General features: G+C 42.7%; 2 protein-coding genes across 8 annotated transcripts in view; one reads left to right on the top strand and one right to left on the bottom strand.

Annotated features, from left to right (window-relative positions):
* Positions 1-2,841, top strand: LOC147609563 (uncharacterized). Of its 4 annotated transcripts, XM_086787921.1 has the most exons (5): positions 1-1,163; positions 1,272-1,717; positions 1,822-1,937; positions 2,016-2,483; positions 2,669-2,841. In XM_086787921.1, exons 3-4 carry the CDS (start codon positions 1,917-1,919, stop codon positions 2,475-2,477), a joined length of 483 nt encoding a protein of 160 aa, XP_086644047.1. In that variant the 5' UTR covers positions 1-1,163; positions 1,272-1,717; positions 1,822-1,916; the 3' UTR covers positions 2,478-2,483; positions 2,669-2,841. The 4 variants fall into 4 exon arrangements, with proteins under 4 accessions (XP_086644047.1, XP_086644048.1, XP_086644049.1 ...); XM_086787922.1 differs by having other exon boundaries at positions 1-1,713; XM_086787923.1 differs by having other exon boundaries at positions 1-1,717; positions 1,825-1,937.
* A 14,599-nt stretch (positions 2,842-17,440) lies between these two features.
* LOC147609562 (nuclear pore complex protein NUP98A-like) overlaps positions 17,441-27,289 on the bottom strand; it is a 53,061-nt gene continuing 43,212 nt past the window's right edge. For 2 of the 4 annotated variants that reach the window (XM_086787726.1, XM_086787727.1), the window contains exons 6-13: positions 20,388-20,977; positions 20,119-20,203; positions 19,976-20,036; positions 19,763-19,883; positions 19,467-19,586; positions 19,088-19,277; positions 18,936-18,998; positions 17,441-18,503 (exon numbers count right to left, since the gene is read on the bottom strand). In XM_086787726.1, coding sequence (XP_086643852.1) covers positions 17,803-18,503; positions 18,936-18,998; positions 19,088-19,277; positions 19,467-19,586; positions 19,763-19,883; positions 19,976-20,036; positions 20,119-20,203; positions 20,388-20,977 — 1,931 coding nt within the window. In that variant the 3' untranslated portion in view covers positions 17,441-17,802. The remainder of the gene's footprint in view (positions 18,504-18,935; positions 18,999-19,087; positions 19,278-19,466; positions 19,587-19,762; positions 19,884-19,975; positions 20,037-20,118; positions 20,204-20,387; positions 20,978-27,289) is intronic. The other 2 variants (XM_086787728.1, XM_086787729.1) reach the window with 1 other exon arrangement.

Genomic DNA, 27,289 nt, shown 5'->3' with positions numbered 1-27,289 from the left:
GACACTGTTGGGAGAAGACTGATGCTATGGCAGAGGGAAGACTGGTGGCTAATGACAATAGAGGTCCCCCCCAAGTTGAAAGCCTTCCAGTGGAAATCCCAAAGGTACATCTGGCCTATCCCTCCCATAGTCTCCTCCCCTCCTGTCCATCGGTTTCTTAACCAAAGATGGAGTATCCTCAAAGACAGAAGACAATGGTATTTTCTCTTTAAGTCCTTATGGGGGAAACATGTGGAACCTAAGAAAGCCTGCCTAGCTTGGCTTATCATGTACAGAGCCATCTGGACTCAGAAAAAGGCTCTTGCTATCGGGAAGGGCAATGGTACTTGCAGCAGATGCAACAAAGAAGAAGATGATGTCCACATATTTCTTTTGTGCCCTGCCATAGAGCTAATGGTTAAGAAACTTAATGAATACGTGGCTAGTTGAGGGCAAACATCACTGTCATGGAAACATCTGCTCATTGGTGATTCAATAGGATGCTCTACGGAGCTGTGGACTGTAATTAGAACAGAGATTCTCTGGTTCTTTTGGCTTGAAAGACTAGCGGCCTTATACAATGGCAGTACTCGGAATACTAACACCCTCAAAAGTCAGCTCACCTCCGCTGGAGAGAGATTCTACCTGAAGAAGCTCACTGCCATTGAGACCAAAATTGCAAGAGCTAAAGTCCAGATTGAAAGGTCGGCCATGAACATTCAGGCGAAGTTGAAGCTACTACAGCTACAAGAAAAGAGAGAGCAACTCGTCAAGATTGATCTCTCCTATGTTCTAAAGCTCCAGTACCTATAGGAAGCCATCTTGTAACTCAGTTCTTAGGTAATCTGTAATCCCCCATGAATCCCGGTATGTAACCTATAGGAAGCCATCTTGTAACTCAGTTCTTTGGTAATCTGTAATCCCCCATGATTCCATGTATCAGGAGCTTGGCCATAGCTAATTCTCCGACTCTTGTAACCTGTATTGTCTTTTTTCAGTAATGAAAATGCCTTTTATTGAAAAAAAAAAATCCTCATGCACCTACCATCATACTCTGAGAGCAAAGGGATGGCTCACATCCTCGTTACCTAAGTAGAGTACTACGGTTGCGTAAGCTCCATGTCCGCCTAGCCTCTCCCCAACCCCTCTCCTGATTGCGCATAGAGCCTGCCCTGCTACCTCAAGTATGGTGCTTCCCCTACCTTGCGCTATCGCATGAGCTTATTAACGACCCTTTACCAGGCTCCCCACAATTTCCCTTTAAACCCCTCCTAAAGTGGGCATTTTTGTAGGTTCAATGGCGCCCAAACAGGGGAAGGACTCTGATGACACCGGCAAAGTGCCAAGGAACTTTACATACTAGCTGAAGGAGAAGCCTGAGTTGAATCCAAAGCTCGGCAAGTGGATGGTTAACACCTGGGGCCAGCTTAAGAAGTAAAGTAGGAGGGGCTAAAACTTAGATTCTTCACAGACCAAGTGGAGAGTAGAGTTGTTGGAGATCGGCATTTATCACACAAATACGATCATGAACAAGGAGGTCGGGGTCGCCTTGGCACATGCATTTGCAGAGCACAAGCATGAGGTTCCAATCGATTGGTTGTCCTTTTCTGAGCACAGGGACAGTTGGGCCCAAACGGCAGCCAGGGAGTGAGGAAGCAAGCACTGGCATAGAGGATGTGAAGCCTCACATTGTGCAAGGATCAAAGCTGTGGAGAATTGGAGGATTTTCATATTGTAGGTATGAGTCACCTTTACTTGAGTGTTTTCTTTACTTAGATGTTAAATCCAACAACTTCATTGGTCTCTGATGTTGTGGTGTGATTTCTTTGCTTGTGCTCTCAGAAGACCTTAGTACTCCAAAGTCTAAACATCAGTTGGTAGCTGTTAAAGAGGCATCTGCTCTCAGGTGGGTCATTCAGCCAAGGGCATCTCTGAAGATGATGAAGAGCCTAGGGAAGGTATGGCAAAGATTTTCTGATTGACATGTTTTTGTGAGTCTAGGTTAGAAGAGTGAAACCGGTATATCTGCAATGCAGGTCACTATCAAGGGGAAGGTAAAGTGCCTGTTTTTTACAGTGTCTGAAGACAATTCCAAAGATAGTGTCCTAAAGCCTGTAGTGGATGAGCATGTTAGTGAGCCTTCACTGGCTGCTAATTTTTATGACCCTTTAGTGGCGTGGCACATTAGTGAGCCTGCACTGGCTAAAATTGCTACTGGTGAGCCTGTTGTTGTGAATGAAGTTCTCAGTGAGGACGTTGCAAGTGTTGTTTGCGATGTTCTAAAGCTTGATGTGGCCCCTCTAAACAAATTTGTGGAGCTTGCTATGGGAGACGTTGTGACAACGAAAAAAGTCCCTAATGTGAATGTTGAAGAGTCTACCTTGGGTGATGCTATGAGGGAAAACAATGGCACTAATGTGAATTCTGGGGGCCTTACTGTGGGTGATGCTGTGAGACAGAGGACATGGACCATGAAGACAATGCGGAGGAGCTCATAGTTGATGGTATGTATCTATTGTGTGAAGGAATGACCATCCTTGGGAATAGGTAGTTAATAGGGTTTAGGAATTATGATGCAAAAAACTATCTTAGTATGACAGGTCTATGGAGTCCTCGATACCTTACTAGTTTCTCTGTACACTATCATTTTGCATATGTGTGTTAGCTTGATGATCCATGTCATGTGCAGTTTTGGTGGAAGAGAATGATGATGTCCTGCTCGAAGGTTTTTTGGCAATATCGAAGAGGAGAGGGAAAAAAGGCCCACAAAAAAGCAAAGCATTAATGTTGTTTGTAACCATTCGCCAACTAACTATGTAGTTGGCCTTTTGTTGTACTAAATTAATTGAATGAAACTTCACTCTTTTTGTGCAACTTTTTGCATTTCATCTGTCCAATTGTGTTTTTGTCTTTGAGCAAAGTAGTGTGTGTTGTCTCCTGACTTCATACATTCTCTCTGCACACTAAGACTTGTGCCCCTTTTCTCAAGTGTTGCAAAAGCTATCATGCCATTGAAGAAACTGGTAATTTTGGATTTGAACGGCCTGTTAATTAAGTAGTGGCACTTCAATATCAATAACTTGTCATTACTTGGATTGGTTCTGAATAATATGGGGGCAAGTATAGAGTTGAATTGAGACCAGGATCGTGCCCTTTCCTGAGGGATTTGTTTGGCTTGTTCTTCCATGTTGCTATATGGTCTTCAGTAATGGAGAGAAATCTCATTCCGCTAGTTCGGTTGATAGTCAGAGAACGTGAACACGAGGGTTTCAAAGTCCCTCCTTTTTTTTTCTTTATTCATAGGAGGCATGCGTGCAGAGGCCATCACGAGAATGGGAGCATCCAAACTAGTTTTCCTGAAGCCCTTCAGCAACATCACAATTTTTGGCTTTGATCATTTTCAAACACTGCTAATAGACGACTCACCAGAAAAGGCAGCTTTAAATCCACCTCACTCTTGTATATTTTCCTTGCCATGGGAAGGTGTACCAAGGGACACTACCTTGCTCTGCAGCAATTACTACCATATTTGAAAAGGCTTGCAGAGTTCAATGGCTTGGTTCCTAAGTTTGTGCAGTGTCATCCATGGGAGCATCCATGGGAGCAGTAGCATGAAATAAGTTTTGCCTAGCTATTATGTGGCGGCCTTTGAGAATCCATAATAATTCTTTGCGTTTTCTATTACAGGGTTTAGTGTAAGTCACCATCCTTTTGGGGAGGTAGCAAGGACATATGATTTCCAAGTTGCATGGTAATTGTATCAATGTAATCAATATACTAATTTGCATGGGTAATTGTTGCATTTTGAGTATCCAAGTATTGCAATGTCAGTATAGAGTTTTTTTTTTAAGTCTCTATGGAACAATGCTTACGTTTTATAACTGAGTGAGTATTATATGTGTATTGTATAGTTGTATAGTAAATGTAGGAGTAACAATTTGGCATAATATTGGAGAATAATAGAGCAGTGCTCTAAAGTACCATTACGGTACTGTATGGATACTATATATGAACAAATGAAGGAGTACTATGTGAGTATTGTGTGAGTACTATGATCCAAGGCTTTAGGGCATTTGGGGACACTGGTCTAAGAATAGTTTGGCATAACATTCGAGAATAAGAACGATACTCTAAAGTACCATTACAGTATTGTATAACAAATGAAGGGGTACTATGGGAGTGCTATGTGAGTACTATGATCCAAGGCTTTAGGGCATTTGGAGACATTGGTCTAAGAACAGTTTGGCATAACATTGGAGAATAATAGAGCAGTGCTGTAAAGTACCATTACGGAACTATATGGGTACTGTATGAACAAATGAAAGAGTACTATGGGAGTATTGTGTGAGTACTATGGTCCAAGGCTTTAGGGCATTTGGGGAAAGTGGTCTGAGAGTAACAGTTTGGCATAATATTGGAGAATAACAGAGCAGTGCTCTAAAGTACCATTAGGGTACTGTATGAAAAAATGAAGGAGTACTGTGTGAGTACTATGGTCCAAGGCTTTAGGGAATTTGTCTGACCATTATGGCTACAGTACTGTAGTCTGCAACAATTTTGAAGAAATAGCTTTTGGAAAACCATTCTCAAACGCCAAAAAAAAAAAGTATACGCAAAATGTCAGCACCACTAAGAGTTCTAAATAAGACTATGCTTCAGGTTCGCACAGGAATCCCACATTTCACCCACACAATACTCACAAAAGCACAAAAAGTTTCTCATAATAAGTTGAGTAGGATCCTTTTTGCTAAAACCATACACTGCATGTAGGCTTCGTGTGCCCTTCATTGTGCTGCTGCAATCCCACAAATCTCACTGATTCACATCTTTCTCCTTCACCTCCACAAACTTCCTAGATCCCTGCTTTGCATTTGTCATGGTTTCACTCAACCAAACAACAACATCATTGGTGTTCTGCAACTTTGCTCAATTGATTTTGAGCTGCTCTCTAGTGAGGGATCTTTTAATCATTGCACCTGCACCATCGTGTTCACCTTTACCGTGTCCGGATGCAAAGAAGTTCTATATCATGCAGATCTTAGTCAACGAAAAGTACCTGCATCATTAAATATGAATATCTATTTCAGTAACATGTTTCTGCATCAAATAGAGAACACTATGGGATAACCTGAGAGCATAAAAGAGCAGTGTTCTAAAGTACTGAGCACCATTATAGTATTGTATGAGTACTGTAGGAGAGTTGTATGAGTACTATAGGAGTAATGTGTGAGTACTGTATGAGTCACTGTAGGAGTATTGTTTGAGTTTTATGGAACTATGGATGGAGATTCCAAGAATGCAACATGTACTTCTTATATTTAAGGTTTCCAAGAATATAACATGTACTTATTATATCTAGTCAGAACTGTATGAGTACTACAGAGTATTGTATATGAGTAACCTTAGGAGTACTGTATGAGTACTATGGAACTATGGATATAGTTTATATGGAGAACCATTACAGTACTATATGAGAACTGTATGAGTACTATAAGAGTACTAAATAATTACTCTATGAGTAAGTACTTTATGAGTACTATGGATACATAACTGGAACTATGGATATTGTTTATATGGAGCACCATTACAGTACTATATGTGTACATGTGCTTAACACAATACCTTGAATGCAACATGCGCTTCTTATATTAAGGTTTCCAAGAATTTGACAAACCTAGCCACAAAGTAAAAAGGTCATATGCCTTTGAATTGGGAAGCGGCACTGTCGGACCAAACCCAGTGACGCTTGACCTTCAATCCCATCTCTTCAATCCATCTATGATGTAGGAGCAAGCAATGCTACACAAATAGAGTTCATGTTTCTTGTCTCATCAGATATGTAGAACACTGGCTGCTTTTTTGTTTCACCTCCTTCATGCCAATACCAAATGTGGACAAATATTATACATTGCTCGCTATGCCAGTGCATGGATTGAATTTCATTTTGGACCTTGAAGGTGTAATTCTTAGCAAAATCCACGACTAAGACCAGTACGTCATCCGGGATGTTTGCCATGCATTTTTTATACTGGTTGTGCTGCCACTGAGCTCTAAACTTGTGTGCAATAAAGATCTTCAGATGATGTTGAAACTATTGGAGTAGTGCAGATGGTCTTGTTTCTTTGTACACCAAGTTGATTCTCTTCTTACCACCTCCTTTCTCAGTGGAAGGGTAACATGCTCATAAGTCCTCCATTTGACAAGTGCTCAATTGGAATTTGATTGCTCACGGGACATAGAGGCACTAGGGATGGACCACATTGTTTGCACTTACCCATCAATCACGACAACCGATGCCATTGACATTCAACTTCCTTTGGACATACCACAGAAGTCCATAATGCTTTCACCGATTTATAGGTACTGCTCTTTACAGGAAAATATGTTTCTTGATTTGGTCAACAAACCCTGCATACATAATCGCAATCCTTCGTATGCAAAGATAAATTATCACACCGCATCTGATTCATGCCATCCAACAAGAAATCGCGCACATGATAAACACAACAACGTGTATTTCTCTCCTTAAAGATTCCTCACATAGAATGGCTTCAACTTTTGAAAAGCACGAAGCTCGATTCCACATTCAGAGTGCTCCTCCTTGAATCGCCCAAAAAACTCTACTGTGCAGAGGGAACATCATGTACTACAAAATAGTACTGTAGTACTATACTTGATAAAATCATCCAAAAGGTACATTACAAATATCCGTACATAACATCTTTATCAGATACACATAAGGTAGAGTAGAATGTACATCAGAATGAAGTTGATGGGTGGACAACAATCCTATGGATTGTACTGTGTGTATCTGATAAAGATGTTACCTTATGTGTATCTTTATCAGATACACATAAGGTAGAGTAGAATGTAAATCAGAATGAAGTTAATGGGTGGACAACAATCCTATGGATTGTACTATGCAAAAGGAACATTTTGCACTATATTATAGTACTATAGTAATATACTTATAGTACTATAGTACTATATTTATAGTATTGTACATAAGGTACACTACAAGGTAAAGAACATAGCAGAATATAGTATTGTACATAAGGTACACTACAAGGTAAAGAACATAGCAGAATATAGTACTTGGGCTACAATCCTTGACACAGTACTGTGCAGAGGGAACATATCAAACTACAGTATAACACTGTGCAAAGGGAACATTCTAAAATATAGTATAGTACTACAGTACTATACTTGGATATTACTATGCAGAAGAAACATTAAAAAAAAACCCCAGCAAATATAGTACTTGGACTACAACATACATATAACTTGGATAACAAAGCACAATATAGTACTTGGACTACATTCCTTGGGAGGACAACTGAGCAAAGGGGAGTATTATAGCCTATTGTACAATACTGTAGTACTATACTGTTATAGTATTGTGCAGAAGGTACATTTTAGAGAACCGTAGAGTTCATCTCTAGAGTAACACTTGGAAAGTTGTGCAAAAGGTACATCATAAACTATAGTGCAACTGCATAGTGATTTATAGTAGAAGAAACCATATTGGTTATACTATACTTAACTATACTGTAGTATACTTAAGTACCCTTTTTGAATCTATTTTTGTTTATGTTCAAAAAGCTACATGGGTTCAAGTAGACCAATTAAGTATAGTTTAGTACTTTTTCTATTTCATTGTCTAATAACACTAATGCACAAACAACAGAACTAATATTAGATGCACATTACTAAAAACACAAAAGTTGCTTACAAAATTACCTCTATCCTCTCCAGCAAATGCAAAGGGTGGGTTTCGTATGTTCGCACATCGACTCTCCTTTGGCATATGTCCTTCTTGTTGGGCGAAACGCGAGTGTTGAACTTCTAAAACTTTATGACACACTCCACAACTTCTTGACTTAGACAATCACTTCTCGGTTTTCGCAATCCATTAGCCCATTGAAAAGCCAAGTCATGGATGTCCACTCTATGCTTCTTCATATTGCGTGGATGAATGCCAAGAGCATCTGTAATTTTCCTATCATTGTGCCTCTTATTGCATGTGTTGTCCAAGTTTACAATCATATGAAGTGATGCTCTTCTAGCAGCCACTTTGTCTTTGTTGTGTCCACCTTTGATATGTGTCAAAAATTACCTGAGGTTTTCAACGATGACCGAAGACACACCCTCATTTATGGAAGATGTAGTCGTCACTTCTCTCATGTGTTGGTGATGTAAATACCTTGAAAGGATCTCACTCTTTGCTCCTAAATCAAGTCCACGAGTTCTACGTTGGAAATCTTGAACCAATTGCAAGGCTAGGCGTCATAGATTCCGCTCGGAGACTCTGGATCTTGCACTTGCATTACCCGCTACTAGCATCCGAAGGGTCTCAGATGTGTTGACACTTGCAACTATTCCCTCATTTTTGTTGTTGCAGCCATCAGCTTGCTCAAGATCTTCATCACCGTTGCTTGCGCTCTATACACCCAATGGCAACTGTAGACCTCTTTGCAGCACTCACAGTGTCTGCACAGTCAATCTGTCTTCCTGCAGTTCTTAAAATAGAGTTCTGCAGAGAATCGATGACTTACCCGCAGTGCTAGAAATCGCTCGCTTTCTGAAAAATGGAGGTCCAGATGCGCCCGAAACGCGTTTTCGGCCCAGAAAATTTAGTCCGATAGGATAATATAGTTGCCCTATAGCTTTACTCCTGCGAAGAAAGCTCCTCAATCAGAGATCGTTGCCGATGCCTCCCGTAGAGCTCCCGACAAGGGTGTAGTATGCCTTATGTGGATGTGCACCCTAATATCACTTTGTTGAAACCATCCCCTCCTACTTCATCATCAATGATAAATTTGAGCGCAAGCAACGGTGATGAAGATTTTCAGCAAGTTGATGGATGCAGCAACAATAATGAGGGAATAGTTGCAACAATAATGAGGGAATAGTTGCAAGTGTCAACACATCTGCTGAGACCCTTTGGATGCTAGCGGGTAATGCAAGTGCAAGATCCAGAGTCTCCGAATGGAATCTATGACACCTAGCCTTGCAATTGGTTCAAGATTTCCAACATATAACTCTTGATTGAAGGCTCTCTCTCTCTCTCTCTCTCTCTCTCTCTCTAGCAAGGTGTCTCTGGGTGAAAGCATGATAAGGTGGTACACTTTCTACCAGTTGCATTGGTTGCTACTACCACACTTGAAGACAACCAATATTAGTGGATTTAATATCATTGTAAGATGTATTTGGCATTTTTTCTAGTGCCTTTTAGATATAATAAATGTAAAACAATGCTTTCACCCCTCTTGATTGGAAGTCTCTCTTTCTCTCTCTCTCTCTCTCTCTCTCATGTGGTCACTGTTGCTCTAGTTATGGATTCATCATCCTCTGTCAATCTGACCACATGCAACAGTAAACAAAGAGCTTGTTGCACACGGGCATATTTAGCATGTGTGATTTGGACATATGGGGCTTTGGGGACTACAAAAGGCATCAGCCCTAGGAATATTATACCCTTTTGATATCTTTTTACCATTATACACTGTCTTTCTTGGAGCTCCCAACCCAAGCTACTATGGTTGAATCATGGTTGTCCTTCCTTGTTTGGGTGGCTACTCTCTATGAGACGAGCACCACCGCATGTGTATACTCGATGCTAATGAGTGTAAGGTTGTGTCATGGAAGACTTCTCATGTCTAGGTGCTAATCCCTATGATGAGTGAATCTCTGGTGGCACTCCCTTCATGAGTGCAATCTCCATCTCTATCCCTAGATTTCTTTCTTATAGGGCACCCGGCCACCTGGCCCTCATAGGGTTGTGTGGTGAGGTAATTCTTTTAAATTTAAAATTTTTTAATGAAAAATAGGGGAATTGATTTGAAAATAAGAAAAAAGGAAGGGAGGATTTATTTTAAAAATAAATAAAAAGGGGGGAAGGGAGTGTGGATGGGGGAGGGGAAAAATAAATCAAGCAAGGGGGAGGAGGGAGGGAGGTTTTACTTTTTTGAGAGGAGATGGGGTTTTGTGCATCGTGTATGGGTGGGCAGGTGTGCGTGCATGCAGGGATGCAAAGGTGGTGGGCATATGTGCATGGCTGCACATGTGCAAATAATTGTGCATGTACGTGTACACGTTATATGCAAGTGCATGTATGCGTATGTGGAGTGCACGATTTGTAAATGTGTGTGTAAGTGCGTGGGGTGCAAGGTGTGCAAGTATGTGTGCATGTGCATGTGGTACACATGCACGCACATGTGTGTGTGCATGTACATGTGGTGTATACGTTATGCAAGTGTGTGTGTACATGCATGTGGTACTACTACACGTGTGTGTGCATGTGCATGTGGTACATGTTTACACACGTGTGTGAACACTATGCAAGTGTGTGTGTGCATGGGGTGCACACTATGCAAGTGTGTGTGTACATATGCATGGGATGCATGTTGTGCAATTATGTGCAAGCTATGCAAGTATGTGTGCATATGTGTGTAAAGTGCATGTTTTATAAGTGTGAACACTATGCAAGTGTGTGTGTGCATGTGCATGGGGTGCACACTATGCAAGTGTGTGTGTACTATGCATGGGATGCATGTTGTGCAATTATGTGCAAGCTATGCAAGTATGTGTGCATATGTGTGTAAAGTGCATGTTTTATAAGTGTGTGCATACATATACGTGGGATGCACTTTGTGCAAGTATGTTTGCATGTGCATGGGGTGCAACTTGAGCAAATGTGTGTGCACATGTGCATGGGGTGCAAGCTGTGCAAGTTTGTGTACACACATGCATGGGGTGCATCTGATACACATTTGTGTGGGGTGCACACTATGCAAATGGTGTGGGGCATGATGTGCAAATGTGTGTGCACGTGCATTCTATAAGTATGTGTGCATGTGTATGGAATGGATATTGTGGACGTGTGTGTGTACGTGCATGTGGTGCACATTGTGCAAGTGTGTGCACACACGTGCATGGGGTGCATGCTATGCAAGTGTGTCTGTGTGTGGGGTGCATGATGTGCAAGTGTGTGTACATGCATGGGGTGCATGCTATGTAAGTGTGTGTGCACAGGTGCATGAGGTGTATGATGTGCAACTGTGTGCAGGTGCATGGGTTGTATGATGTTATGCAAGTGTGTGTGCACATGTTTGTGGTTTACGATGTGCAAATATGTGTGCATGTGCATGGAAAGTGTGTGCGCACATGTGTATGATGTGCAAGTGTGTGTAGGTGGATGGGTTGCATGATGTTATGAAAGTGTGTGTGCACATGTGTGTGGTGTACGATGTGCAAATGTTTGCGCATGTGCATGGCATGCACGTTGTGAAAGTGCGTGTGCGCATTGGGTGCATGCTATGCAAGTGTGTGTGCACTTGTGTGGGGTGCACGCACACTTGCCTGGGGTGCACGCCATGCAAGTATGTGTACACGCTATGCAAGTGTGTGTGCACGTGTGTGGGGTGCATTCTATGCAAGTATGTGTGTTCTATGCAAGTGTGTGTGCACGTGTGTGTTCTATGCAAGCATGTATGTGTGTTCTATGCAAGTGTGTGTGCACGTGTGTGGGGTGCATTCTATGCAAGTGTGTGTGCACGGGTGTGGGATGCATGTTATGCAAGTGAGTGTGCACATGTGTGTGGAGCACATGTTGTGCAAGTGTGTGTTTGCATGCATGCGTGTAAGTGTGTACACATACTGAGTCCTCCCTCAATGCATCATCAACCAATGTGGGGCTCGGTTAGATTGGTTCTAGAGGTTACAGCCTCTTAAGAAAGGTTATGGGTTTTATCTAAAGCCTATGACACAAACTCTGTTGTTCCTTCACTGGTTCTATTATTAGCTCTAGGATAGGGTCTGGGATATGCTCAAGCGGGGTTAGTGGTTCATATCGACTCACAAGCTCTTAGTATTTCTCCAACACACGAATTGCTTGATTCTTTCTTTCTCCAACACAGGGATTGCTTCATTCTTTCTCTAACAGAAGGTTGGGGTACTCCTTGATTTTTTTTGGAAGGTTTTCGTAATTTATGGATTTCTTTTCTTTGGGAAGAGCAAGTTTGTGTGGGAGATCACTGGTTTTTTTCGTAAGGGACGCAACTTCGAATGTCTTCTCCTTTCAATGGTTACGACAATTGATCACGCGTTGTTGCATTTCTACATGCTTTTTGAGGTCTTCTTCTTTTGGACCTTTGGTTCTTCTTCATTGGCATTCTTAGGGGCTATTGTGACCTTTGGGACTCGTGCTCTGGCTCTTTTACTGCTTGCTTTGATTTGGTAGCCTGGGCTTTCAAATCAAAACAAGCAGTGACCTTTGGGACTCATGCTCTGGCTTTTTTACTTGCTTGCTTTGATTTGGAAGCCTAGGCTTTCTCCTTATTGGTAGCCTTGGATGTTCCTTTGGCTGTTGCCCTCATCTTGGCTTGGCGCCTTGTGATGGAATTAAGGGGGCATTGTATAAATAAGCCCTCCTTGTAAGCTCAACAAGTTAAGGCTCATCTCAAAGTGGTAGTAGATGCTTCTATCCAATGGGGGAAATTGTCAACTCAGTTGATCCTTGTATGCATGGTTGAATCTGCACTTATAGCATATGCTTTCATGAGGAATTATGTTGGGGGTGGGCAAGGGGTTGGAGTGCTTAGAGAACTCAGGGGATTTGGTTCAAGGTCGTGAGGGCACTCCAGAAAAATGGTGGAGAGCTTTGCATCGAAAGAATTACATTGATGACCTATGTACCATATTGTTGTCTCTTGCTCTTTGTTGTACCATGGCTTTGAACAAAGAGGCATAGTCTATGGGGAATCCTATTCAGGATACCCATAGGGATCATATGTTTCCTACTCATATGGGCCTTGTTGGTCAGATGACTCATAGCCCTCTTGTTCCTAGTTTTTTGTCTTTGCAGAGCAAGAGGGTCACCAAAAACTGTTGTATAGTCATGGTTCTGAAAGGAACTAGTTGAGGTGGTAGTACCAAAGGTGTATATGGCAATTGAGGCATCTATACATACCTCTCAGTAAAGGGTTTTGATAGGTATACACTAGAGCTTCTACTTGTTGAGGAGTCATTGGTGGGTTTGGCAAGGCCAATAATTGCCTTAGCATAGGGCTCGGTGCAAATCATACACCAAACCATATCTCTTCATGGGAATAGGTGTGGGTGTCTACTTGAAGTGTTGTGGGCTGGGGCTAGCCTTGAGGTTGCCCTTGGGGCTAGCTCTGCCACATTGTTGGCCTAAACAATTTAGTAGATTCTCTACCAACTCATCCATGCTTATGTCCTTGACTAGGACTCTCGTTGGTGCTAGTTGGGCATCCTTGGTGGGCAATGAGGCTTTGGATGATATGTCCGCTATTTCTTGGTTCGGGTGGACGACTTCTACATTCTTGTCTTGCAAATTGTCTACTAGGTCTATTGCCGCGATATAGCACTCATCGAAGATGTAGTTCCTATACCAATAGAGATGGTCATGAAGCCTCTTGCTCTTAAGACTGATCATGAATCGGTCAATGAGTGTATCCATAGTCTTTTAGGAGTGTGTTGCGTCTAATATGGAGATAGATGTTTCTAGCTATGTAATCCTGCATTGTTTCTCTCTCCTCCTACTTGAGGTTATAGATACTTGCTTCTAGCTATGTAATCCCGTATTGTTTCTCCCTCCTCCTTCTTGAGGTTATAGATTTGTGTAATGGGACTCCATCTTGCTTCACGGGGTAGAAGAATTCCACAATGAATATTTGTCTCAACACCTCATAAGTGGCCTTTTCAAGTGAGTTTAGAGACCTAAACCACCAATAGCCTGCTTTTCCTTCAAGGAAAAATTTGAATCAGTAGATCTTGGTGGGATCATCAATTCAGACTACTCTGCTTCGAAGCAAAGTCCAAATAAGCAGATCTAAGGGGGATTATCAATCTATCCCATGGCCTCACAAATTTGATCAATCTTCTCTATAGGAACTAAATATGATCTCCAATTCGATCAAATTTGCTGGTCATCGTTGAGATGTTTTGCCACTCTCAGCCTCGAGGTACTATGTTTGTCACAACCCCCATTCCCATTTCAAACGTCATCCTTGGCATGTCTTCTACATATTCACTGATGGTGAGGGAGAACATATGGAGGTGGTTGTGCAAAACCCTCTATTTTAGGACATGGGATCCAATGGCACTTGCCCTCTATCGACCTGGGTTTGAGGGCACAAGCTTGCTTTGTGGGGGCTCAGAACTTGTTACATGAATGCCTCTGTGTATCCCTTTGTGTTTAGATAGTCCTAGATTGTGGCTTTTTACCCCTGCACTGTGGAAAGTGGGGAGTCTTACTTGCATTTTGGAAAGTGTGTACACTTGCTCTATTGAGTGTAATGAGGAACATATGCCCCTAATGGTATACCAAAAAAGACGTGTCCTAATTTCCATAGCTGGTCATGGTCATCTTGGGATAAACCCTTGACACCACGTGTTTGAAATATTGTGGCATCTAACATGGTTTAACCACTTCTTGAGGGAGAAAACCTTGATGTTCCTAGGACCATGTTGGCTTTTGTTTCTAGGTATTCCGTTGTTCCTCCACTCACATCTGTGTTTTCTTAGCTTATTTTTTCCCAAAGCTCCTTGCTTGAGGTGGAATCAAAGGAGTCTAGCCTTCTTAATAGGGGAGCACTCTACTGAAGTGTTGGTATCTTTAGTGCTTCTCGAGTAGGTCTAAAAGGGATTTCAAACACGTTTTTTTTTCACTATCTGCACATATGCAAGTTCATGCCTCTAAACTCTCGTCTGCAGGCTCACGTGTCCAGGGTCACATATGGAGGCTCACATACCTAGGTTCATGTCTACAAGCTTACGTGTTTTTTATATAAACTAGGATTCACATGCTTTTTCTTTATGAAATAAGCCTACCTTAAGCAGGGACTTTGAGAAATTGGGACTATGACAGAGTTGGTGTGCACTTATTGCATAATAATTATACTTTAATTCCCCACCAATAACCGTAAAGGACAAGAATTTTTCTTAGAATTTGTAGCTAACACAGATTGTATAACGAGAAAATTCCCAAAGAATAGGAGTAGGTATGGCCTTACAAGTCTTAAAGACAGTAATAATTGGTCAATACAATTTAGGTTTACATACCTCTAGATTCACGTGTCCAAACTTACATCAATAGACACGTGTCCAAACACAACTCACATGTCCAGACTCACATCTCCAAAGTCAAACCTGTAGACTCATATATCCAAACTCACAGCTCACGTAAGATCATGTCTGCAAGCTTACGTGTCCAAGCTCACATCTCTTTGTGCGGGACTATCAACTCACATCCCCAACACGAGAGCTCGTTAGGTCTTGACTTGATTTTTTGAAGTTTTTTAAGATTTTTTGGACTTGATGGAGGAAAAGGGTCCTAATCTTAGTTAATGGTTGTTATGCAAGTAATTAAGTATTTTTTTATAGATATACATCTTCGAAGCTACCAATTCAAACAATGCATGAAAAAATATGAAAATTTATGAAATGCATGAACACAATTGACTATCTCACTCTAATCCACACAATGGAGCTTAATGCTCGTGTTTTTGGAGTGGATTCCACTCCTAATCATAATTGCTAATCTATTCCTTGGCTTAATACAATGAAATCTAAGCATTTTGTGCTCCAAAATCAAGCAAAAGACCAAGAAGGTAATTTCTTTACAAGAGATGAAAAAAAAATACTATAATGCAACAAGCTTCAAAACAAAATCAAAAACAACAAATTGAACACATCCAAGACTCCAAAATCATATGTTTTTTCGAGCATGACCTCCTAATCAGCACTGATCAATATTGGGTGATCCCAATAGCTTATTAGACTAGATGGATGAATGGAGCTAAGACTTAGGCTAGTCCACACAATGGCGCGAAATATGTTCAAGTCGAGAGCTTACCTGAGCTTTGCCGAAGTATGTGTCATTGGGCCTTGACTTAAGAGCCGCAATTGCAACTTCCCTATGAGTGCTAGCTCATGCATCGTGTCCTCACTCTGTTGTCACATCGGAATTCTCCTTGTGGATGGGATGAAGGGAGAGCTCTCTTCTCCTAGATGGAAGCTAATAGAGATGGTTGATTGCAACGGTTCTCTCTCACAAAAGATGGGAAAGAAAAAGCTAATGAAAGAGGAAAACCTACAAGCAAGCATGCATGAATCCAATTGCATACAAGCAAGCAATACTAGAGAAGAGAAGAGCTCACAAGTATTTCTATTGCAAGGAAATGATTATTCATTGCTTATTGTCCAAAAATGACTTATACACAAGCGACTAGTTTTCACACTTAGCCGACCAAACTTAAATGGTCCGCCCGACCTTGATTACAATCATAAGCAAGTATGTACACAAAGTCCTAGGCACAAGGTAAGGTTGCTTTATCTATTCCAATGATGTTTTACAAAAGATAGTGCTCATTTGAGCAGATAAGATGGCAACGCACCTTTAGGAATAAGTCAAGTGGGTGAAACCATGTTAACATACGGAGTGGTTGACACTCCTCGCCCAAGATAGGTTTCTATGTAAAGACCCTTACATTTGTGTGAAAACGGCAACACCTTGTTAGCTAGCACTTTTCCTAGTCTACGCCATATTTCTTGTGTGAGTAAATGTGGTGGATTATCTATCGGAGATTATGAGCAAGCCTAGTAGATAGAAACTCTAATGATATCCTTCTTTCATGCCAATTGTTAATGTGATAGATTCCTACTAAGTGGACCATTGTAAGCATAAACCAAGTGGACAATTTTGTACACGGACTGAAAAATTTTACTTTTCTATAAACATAGGAGATGTGCAAAGTTGTTTAATCGAGGATGCAAGGACGACATACTCTTTGATTTTATTTATTTAAGCCTCTGATTATAGCAATGGAGAATACAATCTATTGCAACCATTTGATGCATTTCAATGTGGCAAACATAAACAAGATTCAAAGTGTGACCAGGTGTAGCTTAAAGAAGATCAACAATGAGTTGTGGTCCAAGGAGGAAGTAGCTCAAGGGAACCCAAGTTGCCGCTTAAGGTGCAAGCAGTCCAAGGAAACTAGGAAACTTATTTGTGTGATCAAATATTGGCATAGAGCTAATCTTTGGTAAGGGTAAGACATCAACTTCACTGGATTTAATCATCTAGAGATAAAGGAACCTTCCCAAGTGTGCTTCTCAAGAGCTCAATCGAGCTCGATTTTCAAGTGGTCATTGGCAATCCAAGGAAAACACCAAGAGGGCCAAGTTGGCCCCAGAGTATGGTGTCAAGTCAGAAGACTTGGGACTCGAGTAGACCTATGGTGAAAGACCTATGATTTCACCAGGGGAAAGTCCAGAACAACTCTAGATCAAGTAGACCAATGTGAGTGAAAATTTTGAAGTGTCACTTGTTGAGCACAAGTATGACAGGAGTTCATCTCCAAAGTAGATAAAGAAGGTAACAACCAAACAAAATCAAACTTGGTATTGGCAAGCTTCTTGGACAAAGTTTGGTGGAGAGATTCAATGTTCGTAAGTGGAAGGTTAGCATAGTAAAGTTTACTCCATGATAGCATAGTACAGTTTACTCCATGAGATAAAAAAACCTCTTCACTCTGATGTACGATTACAAAATATCCTAACATCATACTCTTCTCAGCAAGCAAGCCAATCCTGACTAAGAATTACTACGGAGTCCACGCATTTTGAGGGGTTGTAAGGACCCCAAGAATCCTTCAAGCTCACAATTAAAGTAGCTCACATTCATTACATAGACTATGGACAAAAAGGTAGTCACTATTGATTTGTTACGAGTGGCCTACCTCAGATCCTCCTTCATGAGCCATATAGCATCCCCATCAACACCGACTAGACTCTCTACTCTCCATCTACAAAAGAGTATTTACTGAAGTGCTTCACACGAAATTTCCACTCTCCTCTAGTTGCATCATAGGAGACAAACTCCGCACCTTGCTCCTCCGTCTTCTTCTTGAGTCTCTTCTCGAACTTCTCAACCTCGACACCCTCTGAAAAATGCTTACCCGACTTCTTGTCCACACACTTCACATTCAACAGTGTGATTTCTGCAGGCTTGTTCAGCCCAAACCCAGGAAGAGGTTTTTTGTCATCATCCATGTACACGAGCACTTCACACTTGTTGAATTGGATTATGCTTTCAATGTCAAGCCCACGGACGTCCGTCTCACCTAAGAACTTCACAAAACCATATCCATGCCGCCCAACCACAAAGTCCTTCACCCTACGGCAATATCCAAGCTCCGCTCGCTCTTTTGCAGCCAATTCTTGAACTTTAGGTTGGATGTAGTAGTCGGAATGCCGCAGCTTCGGCATGAGGGCTTCTATATCTGCACCATGCTCATAAGCAACTGCTGCTTTTCCTGCTCTATGCCCAGTAACTGAAGTATATCCATTACCTATATGGCCGGCTTCTGCATGCATGCCCTTTTGCTTCGGAGCACTTTTAGACAAAGGGTTTTCTTCTTCAACCTTAGACTGCTGTAGTGAGCTCGCCACTTTGGGACCTTCAAATGCAGCACTCATATAGCTCTGCAATGGATCTGCATGACAAAATCCATAAAGTACAGATCAGCAATAGCAACTTAATTAGTACCAAATCTACATGCCATGTCATTTGAACACCCACATAAACCTCAAGGGAACATGAACAACAATGGTTAAAGGGAAATTCCCTGCCTTCCATGGGATGGGTGGGGAAAGATTCCCCCTTCCATCTCTGACAAGGAAGCTGGACAGGCAAAATTGCCTACCCGCCACAGAACCAGCATGGAGCTGGACAGGCAAGATTTGCCCACCATGGGATGGACAGCAGACTGGATGGACCACCACTGACATGTGGGAGCATCTGTGTACTTCACAAGGATAACAAAATGTCAAGAACTAGAAGGGAAAAGCCACGTAGTCTCTAATTGCTCTGAATTTTGGAATCAAATGCAGCACACCCCAATGCTTAGCGAAATGTCCCAACTCACTTTCTGTATCTCGATGTGGGGAGCTTGATACATCAACCATTCCGTTTCCATCAAGTTTATCACCTGACAGTAGACAGCAACCATCCCTTTAGTTACACTTTCAAGATATCTAGAAAATTTTAGATTATACACTTACAAAAGAACAGTGATACCGTTTTGCTTCATGGATGCAGCCATATCTCTGCTTTTCAATGTTGTGCCTCTGAGTGTGCTCAGGGATTGATTAGGCTGGCTAATAAATAAAGCTCTAGGATTTTCCCGAGGGACAAATAAGGCATCTCCTTTAGATGTGCTTGGAGTGTCTTCCACCTCGCTAAAGAAGGAAACCTTCAGCACAAATTTCTGATTAATGTTAAGTTAACAATAGAAAATCAAGCTACTAATTGTCGGTGGCAGGCCCTTTCATGAGAGGCTATTGTACCATGCTGCCCATAAGAGTGTGAGTTCCAACCCCAACAGCTACATGTATAATATATGTCCACACTAAAAGGAACAAGCTGCTAAAGCTGAACAACATCTCTGAGAGATTACCATTGGACCATCTTTTTTGGGATGATATCCTCGTGCCTGCATGCGGATTCTCGACCTTTGAGTGATGTGCCTTGGTGTTAGAATTGAAGTTGTTCGTACTTGAGTGGGTTTTTCGAATACCTACATGTAGACCACACAATAGGTTTGTTCTTAGTTGTTGCCATAATCCATGTCACAGAGCTAACGGGCTCTGGCCTGACACGACTGGGCTTGCCAAAAGGCAGGTCCCAGGTTCAAACCTTGGCACCTTAGCTTATAAAAACACTTGAAAAAGAGAATAACGTGGCAGCCCTTACTGGGATACTAGATATGCCATACTGTATAGAGGGGCCTGTGGCAGAACTATGGCCAACGGATATCTGAGGCATCGGAGGTAGACTGCCAAAAGGATTGCTTATAGCCACAGGTGCACTTGACCTGTCAGTAGCAAATCAGGTATTCAATGTATTACACAGAAATAGCACCAGAAAGATTAAAGAAAAATTTAGAGCTTGAAATAAGAAACTTACTGAGGTGTGAACATGCTCAGACCCATTCCAGGAGTTGCGGGTGCACCAAAAGAGCCCATTGCTATAACAGAAAAATTATCTAAATCAGAGGCAGATTAGGAGGGAGAGGCTACCAAATCACTTCAGTTTTCCGCAACTAGTACCTGACTGAGATTGTCCAAGCCCAGAAAATCCAAAGCTTCCAATGGCCTGGCCGGGTGTAGAAGACAAACCACCAAATATAGAAGACTGCCCACCAAATCAAAATCCTTTAGAATGGCTTCCATTCAATACATGCAAATGCCTTTTCTACGAGGATTCCAAAAGAGCAACATTTTGAAATCACACATGCGGGCATACATGGTCACATACGCACACATATGCTTGCCATTTTTTAAAGTATCACATTTTCCACTGAAATGTTTTAACTTACCCCCGGCACTGAAAGGCCTGCAGGCTTCGTGTTCTGAAAAGGCAACGCAGAACTTCCAAAGATGCTGGTGCCAAGCGTTGGGGTGCTTAAGGCAGGGGTTGTCATGCTGAATGGCTGATTTGAAGTTGGGAATAAGGAACTTGAAATTGCACCTTGTGTGAACGGGTTTGAACCAAATGCAGTCGTGCCAGCACTGAACAGGTTAGAAGAAGCAGTGCTAAATGCAGAAGCAGCAGGTGATCCAAACATAGAAGGAGAACTTCCAAACCCTGACGCAAAACTAGGAGTACTTCCGGCCCCAAAGGGAGAACTTAGGCCCAAACCGAACGAGGGAGTGCTTGGTTGACCAAAAGCAGAACCAGATGATGGCGCTCCAAAGGGGGATGATGAAGGCATCATCATAGATCCAGTACTAGGTGTCCCAAACGTTCCTGCTGGTTTGCTTCCAAAAACACTAGAGGCACCAGCACCAAATGGATTCGGTGCCGGAGTCTGGCTGAAGGCTGGAGAAGTCCCTCCAAAAGGAGTCGAAGGGGATGCCTGCCCAAAAATTCCAGCTGCAGGTTGCTGCCCTGCTGGACTTGGACCACCTGTAAATCATGACACCAAAACCGATTAGCATTGTCACTAAAAAATGCACAGCAGAATCTTGTAGAAGCACTCATCAAATACATGTTCCATAAAACACAATGACACTCCTACTTGTAGCCAATTAACCCACCATTAATATCACAGATATGCCCCAACCCACCAAAACCACCCCCTTTACCACCACATCAATTACTCAGGCTAGCCACAACTCAAGTATACTAAGGCAAAAGATCAGTAAGGGCATACAATCAGACTTATTCACTCAAAGTTGTAAGATCCGCACCAACAGTAGCCCAACTTTTCAAGGAGTATATTTGCCAAGGGCTCCCCAAAATTGATTGGCAAACACCACCATACCCATTTGACACACTTCTCTCTGAGGTGAAATAAGACGATTTGCACGCATTGACAGCTGATAGGAAGCCTCTGGGACAAAGAGCCCTTCAAGGTCCAGGTAGTTTTGGCAGCCAGCAGGCTGGACATGGCAGCAGTGAAGCTTGTACGGACCAACTGGGCACGATGCACAAGTGTGGGCCCCCTTTTTCTGGCCGTGAGCTGACCGGCAGTTGGCCCGCGAAAATGCGACATTGTTGTTAAGCAGAATTCAACTGCCATGTCAAAAGAGGGGCAGTCCTAGATAGCCCAAGTTCAACAGGATTGTGTATGGTCAGATAGTCGCCAATTGGGATTAGAACTCCTCCACCCTCGCCCCACCAGGTGGATCGCAGACAATCCAGCAGACAGCATTCACATGTTCAGCTCTTCTTTGGTGGGAGGACTACCTCAAGCATCACACGGAACATGAGACCAACCCTCAAACTGTAACATGGGTGCTTGCAGAAGCGTGTTTATGATTGATTGATTGTGATTAGCACCTGATCAGAGACTTAAACCCACAAAACTGCTGCTTCTGCACCATAGAGAGAGATGACCTAATCTACAATGAATAGAGATACTCAATGGTAGCATTGCTCCTAATCTCTCAATGACTCAATCATGACCAACTGATCAATGAATGAATATGACTAAGGCCTAGACTCATCTTTATAGTGTCCAATGTTGGTCAGTTGGCTACCAGCCCTAATAATGATGTCCGAACTAAGTGTGTTCACACAAATAACCCAATAACTTTGTCCACACAATAACCCAATAACTCTGTCCACACTTGGTGTCATGTGCACAGAGTGTATCTAACATGTGCAGCAGGCACACAAGACTGGCTTTGAGGCTTGGGGTAGCTTGGAGCCAGGTAAGCAGATTGGCAAGCTGGGCTGGGGATGGACTGACATGCAGGCACCCATGTGTGGATGCCCGGTGATTGGCCAAGAGCCTATAAAAGGGTAGCCAGGGTAGTCAGAGTCTCGCGAGGCTATGTGAGAGCTCTGCGGTCAGGAACCTGGATCTAGTGCAGACGTGCACCTACTTCATGCAGCCGGGGCCGGCAGCAGTCTCGAGGCCCACGAGGGTAGCCTCATAGCGGTATGTAACGTCATGGGGTAGAGGCTGGTCCGTACGTCTAGCTAGTTAGCTCAGCTCGTGGCTCGGTGGGGACAGCCAAGACTTGTGGGATTTGCCCACGACTGTCATGATTGGGTGGTGAGTCATGACTACACCCCCTTCATGGTTTATGGATTTGTTTTGCAAGTTTGCCCTATGAGGAGAACCTGGAGTTTTGACACTTGGCTACTCATTGGGCACCTAGACAATATTACGTCACACTCGCGGAGTGTGTGCATGTGGCATCCCCTCCTACTTAACTTGGAGCACAGGTGCAAATGATGCTCCACTGCTCCAACTTGGTATGGATCTTCTAGCAAACTCGCTCTCTGCTCCACACACCGGTTGTAGGAACTCCAATAGCACGACTATTGGACCTGTTGTCTCCAATGATATCTCCCCCACTGCCTCCTCAAGAACTACGAGCCCTAGAACTAGCCCCTCTGCCTCTTGATGCTCAGCTATGCTCAACTAGCATGGTAGACACCACTACGAAATCACTCATCTCATCCTCCGGAGAGAGAGTCTGAAACTCACATGATGACTCCTCCCTGTCCTCAAAAACTAGAATGGACTACGGGATGGTGTTGATCTGTCGGATCCATCCTTACCTGGAGTGTCGCTAGACCTCTTTAAGGTCATCGGACCACTGCCGACCCCGGCATTGCCGATCCAACCACACAGCCGACTCCATAACGCCACTTGTTGGCATCTGCCCATGTACCCACTACCTTGTACATTACCTGTAATCATCAATCCGTTAGGATCTTTGATGTAACCTATATGCGCAGATCTATAAGTGACCTGTGCAGACTTAGATAGAGTTAGCTGGAGAGAAGTAAATTCTCAGTCACTCATTCTGTAGAACACTTGTGCTTGTGTGCTAGGGTTTTCTAGGGATAGAAAGAAGAATACCGTAGAATCACACATACAGCACAAGCACACACAAGAGTCCTAAACTATCGCTCTTTATTATATACAAGATATAAGTAATACAACTAAAATTCAAGTACAAGATGTGGCTGAGAATGAAGACGTCAAATCACAGCCCTATGACCTACTCTACACTCCTAGCTAGCACTTCGCCTATAGAGAAATGCTCTGTGAAGTCCAACACTGAGAAAAGCAGATGAATATGATGATTTGGCTACCCACATATATATGTGCACCAATGCTTCTAGTCGGCCAATAGTAATGATGTCAGGGCTAGCTATACCCGACTTCCATGTCATTAATGCCACCTCACCACTGCCACGTGGCAATAACACACGTCATCTGCACTATCCGCGATCCTGTCACGATTGTGACTTAATCTCGCTTAATTATCCTTAACTACCCTTAATTACTTTTAATCATTGAAGGGACACCAATGAAGGGTCACACCCTGTCACATGGGTCATCACCAAAGGACCATCTATCTAAAGGGACACATCTATTGATCAAAAGACACATCTCTACGTCCAAAGGACATAACTAGTGTCACACCCTTTCATCAGGGATGTCCATCTTCATTTGTACCTCTTCAGGCCCTATTTAACAAGGCCTTGTGTCTCAATGCAAACAACACAGCTTTCTGCTCTAAGCATCTTGCTTTTCAGTGTTGTCTTTTAATCATGTCTTAAATCACTAATAGGCTAAGAAGTCCTCACAGTGGTATCAAAGCTAACAAACTCCAACTTGTAGGATGCCCACAGCCAAACCCTAACCCTTTAAAAAAAGCAAAACCCTAACCCTAAAAATCAGCCAGTCTTAACTCTAAAATTGGCCTTAGCAGTGTTTGTATGGAAGAGCAAGAGAGAATGCCCCATTCAATTTTGGCCCCATTTTGCCTAATTTATGAAATCCCCTAATTTTCTATGACCAAAAAAAAAAAAAAAGAGATGGCAAGTTGTAGCCTCACCAAGGTACTCATAGCATAATATTGGGTCTTCTCTCCCAGCTTTCCAAGCATCGGTTGGTATGGCGACTCTTCCAGCCCTTTTTCAACAGCCGTTTCCATTCAAGTAAAGAGCCACAACTGAAGACAAATATTAAAAGTCCTTTTTTTTTAACATTTTAACTAAGGCTTGTAAGCCTTATAACTTAAGGCTTTTAAAAGCCTTATCAGCCACGTAAGCCACCCAACGGCGGCCAAGCTCGACCAGTGGCCACATTTATTTATTTATTTTAACTAAAAACTAAGGCTTGTAAGCCTTATAACTTAAGGCTTTTAAAAGCCTTACCAACCACGTAAGCCACCCAACGGCAGCCAAGCTCGACCAATGGCCACATTTATTTATTTTTTTAAACTAAAAACAGGCGCCCAACCCCAGCCGGCCCGCCTCTCCAACCCCAAAAAAAAAAAACGAACCCACCAACAAACGTGAATCAGCCAGCCTTCTTGCAACCTGCGAGCATTTTTTTTTTTTAGAAGAAGACCTCATAGTGGTAAATGGTGCTTCTCTCGCCTCCTACATCACGATAGCCCTTGGTCTTCTCCCTTCGGCAAAATTTACAAAGGTGTTCGTTCCACGTATTTTGTGCCTACAAATAAACAAAAGTTCCCACACAACAATATAACAGCACCACACAAACAGCAATGTGGTCATGCTTTATCTCAAAAACCCGTCACTTCATAATTTTATGGGCATAGCACACCTCAGGCAGCAACATTACTCTTTATGGGCTGATTTGCTACTGGAATGGCCCCAACTTTGTGCCGCAGTGCCAAAGGTTTAAAGTGAATCTAATGAGCATTTCATGTGTGGGAGAAGGAAGAATTAGGGTTAGGTTAGAGTATTCATGTGGGAGACATACACAGAGAAGAACAAGGGAGAGAGAGAGAGAGAGAGAGAGAGTTGTGGGGATAAGTCAACTCATCAATAGCATGAGTGTGTGACTCCCCTATCACACATGTATATTGCACTAGTACACATAGTGCACTTAGTACATTAAAAGTACTAAGTGTACTATGTACTATAACTTATGGGCTTGTACACACTATAAGGGTGGGCATTATGCCTTTACCCCAACAACCTCCCACTTAAAGGCAAAGTGCCCTTAAGTAAAGGAAAAAAAAAATCAGCATGTACATGATAATATACAAGGCCATATCAAGGCTGAAAATGGCCTCATCCAATGCCCATCAAGTGTCTGCAATGAGCAAACCGCTCCGGAGGCAAACTCTTCGTCAACAGATCAGCCGGGTTGTCATCCGTATGAATCTTAACAAGCTGAATTTGCTTGTTCTCTATCACCTCTCTGATGAAGTGATACTTCACATCCACATGCTTCGTCTTTGCATGAAAGACAGGGTTCTTTGCCAACTGGATGGCACTCTGACTGTCACAATGCAACAATGGAATATCCCCTGTACAACCCAAATCAACCACTAACCGAGATAGCCATAATGCCTCCTTGCAAGCCTCTGTGGCTGCAATATACTCGGCCTCTGTAGTAGATAAGGCAGTGCACTTCTACATCCTGGATATCCATGACACAGCACCTCCTGTGAATGTAAACACATAACCAGTAGTAGACTTCCGGTTATCTGGATGACCGGCATAATCCGAATCCGTGTAACCATGCACTAATGCATCCTGTTTGCCAAAGCAAATGCACAAATCCTGAGTGCCCTTCAGGTATCTCATGACACCTTTCACTGCTTCCCAATGCTTCTTGCCAGGATTGGCCATGTATCTAGAAACCACTCCCACTGCAAATGCAATGTCCGGCCTAGTAGCAACCATGGCATACATGAGACTGCCACATGCGGAAGCATACGGAATCTTGGCCATATCAGCCCTGTCTCTATTTGACTGTGGGCTGTCCATAGCACTGAGTTTCACATATGGAGGCAAAGGAGTACTAGTCTTCTTCCCCCCGTCCATATTGAACCTCTGCAAGACTTTGCCAATGTATTCCTTCTGAGACAAATACAACACATGCTGATTTCTGTCCCGAAGTATCCGCATACCCAAGATGTGATTTGCATCACCCAAATCCTTCATATCAAAGGTTTGATGCAGCCTCTGCTTCAAGGTATCCATCTCCTTACGAGATTTCCCGGCAATCAACATATCATCAACATACAAGATGAGGATCAATAGACTCCCATCCAAAGCTTTCTTGGTGTACAAGCAGTGATCTATGTCACTTCTCCTGAATTTCTGAGATTTCATGAATGTATCAAATTTGTGATACCATTCCCTTGGTGCCTGTTTGAGCCCATAAAGACTCTTTTTCAGCTTGCATACAAGCTTCTCCTTTCCACTCACTGCATAACCCTCTGGCTGCTGCATATATATCTCCTCATGGAGATCACCGTGAAGAAAAGCAGTCTTCACATCCATCTGAATCAAGTCCAGATCATCATGCGCAACCAAAGCCAACACAGCTCTAAGTGTGGTCATTTTGACCACTGGAGAGAAGATCTCCTCAAAGTCCACACCATATTCCTGCATGAAGCCCTTAGCCACTAACCTGGCTTTGTATCTTGGCTTTGCATCTGGTGCAACTTTGGGCCTGTATACCCATTTGCATGGCAAAACCTTCTTGCCTGCAGGCAAATGCACCAACTTCCATGTTCCATTTTTATGCAGAGAATCCATCTCTGACTTCATGGCACGCTCCCATAGAGCTTTGTCTGCCCTCTGTAAAGCCTCTTTATAACATGAGGGCTCCCCACAGTCAGTAAGCATCAAGTAGTCAACCCCTGGAACAAACCTGTCAGTGGCTCTGGAGGGTCTTGTGGACCTTCGTACCCAATGACCATCATTTGCAGGTTGCTGTCCAGCCTGCATATCACCCATTGGTGGCTCCTGTTCCATGCCATA

This window comes from Cibotium barometz, chromosome 51, assembly GCF_041138505.1.
Source record: "Cibotium barometz isolate CiBa-2024 chromosome 51, ASM4113850v1, whole genome shotgun sequence".
Classification (NCBI taxonomy): Eukaryota; Viridiplantae; Streptophyta; class Polypodiopsida; order Cyatheales; family Cibotiaceae; genus Cibotium; species Cibotium barometz.
Note: the sequence above shows the minus strand (reverse complement) of the source record. Positions and strands in the feature narration are given on the sequence as shown.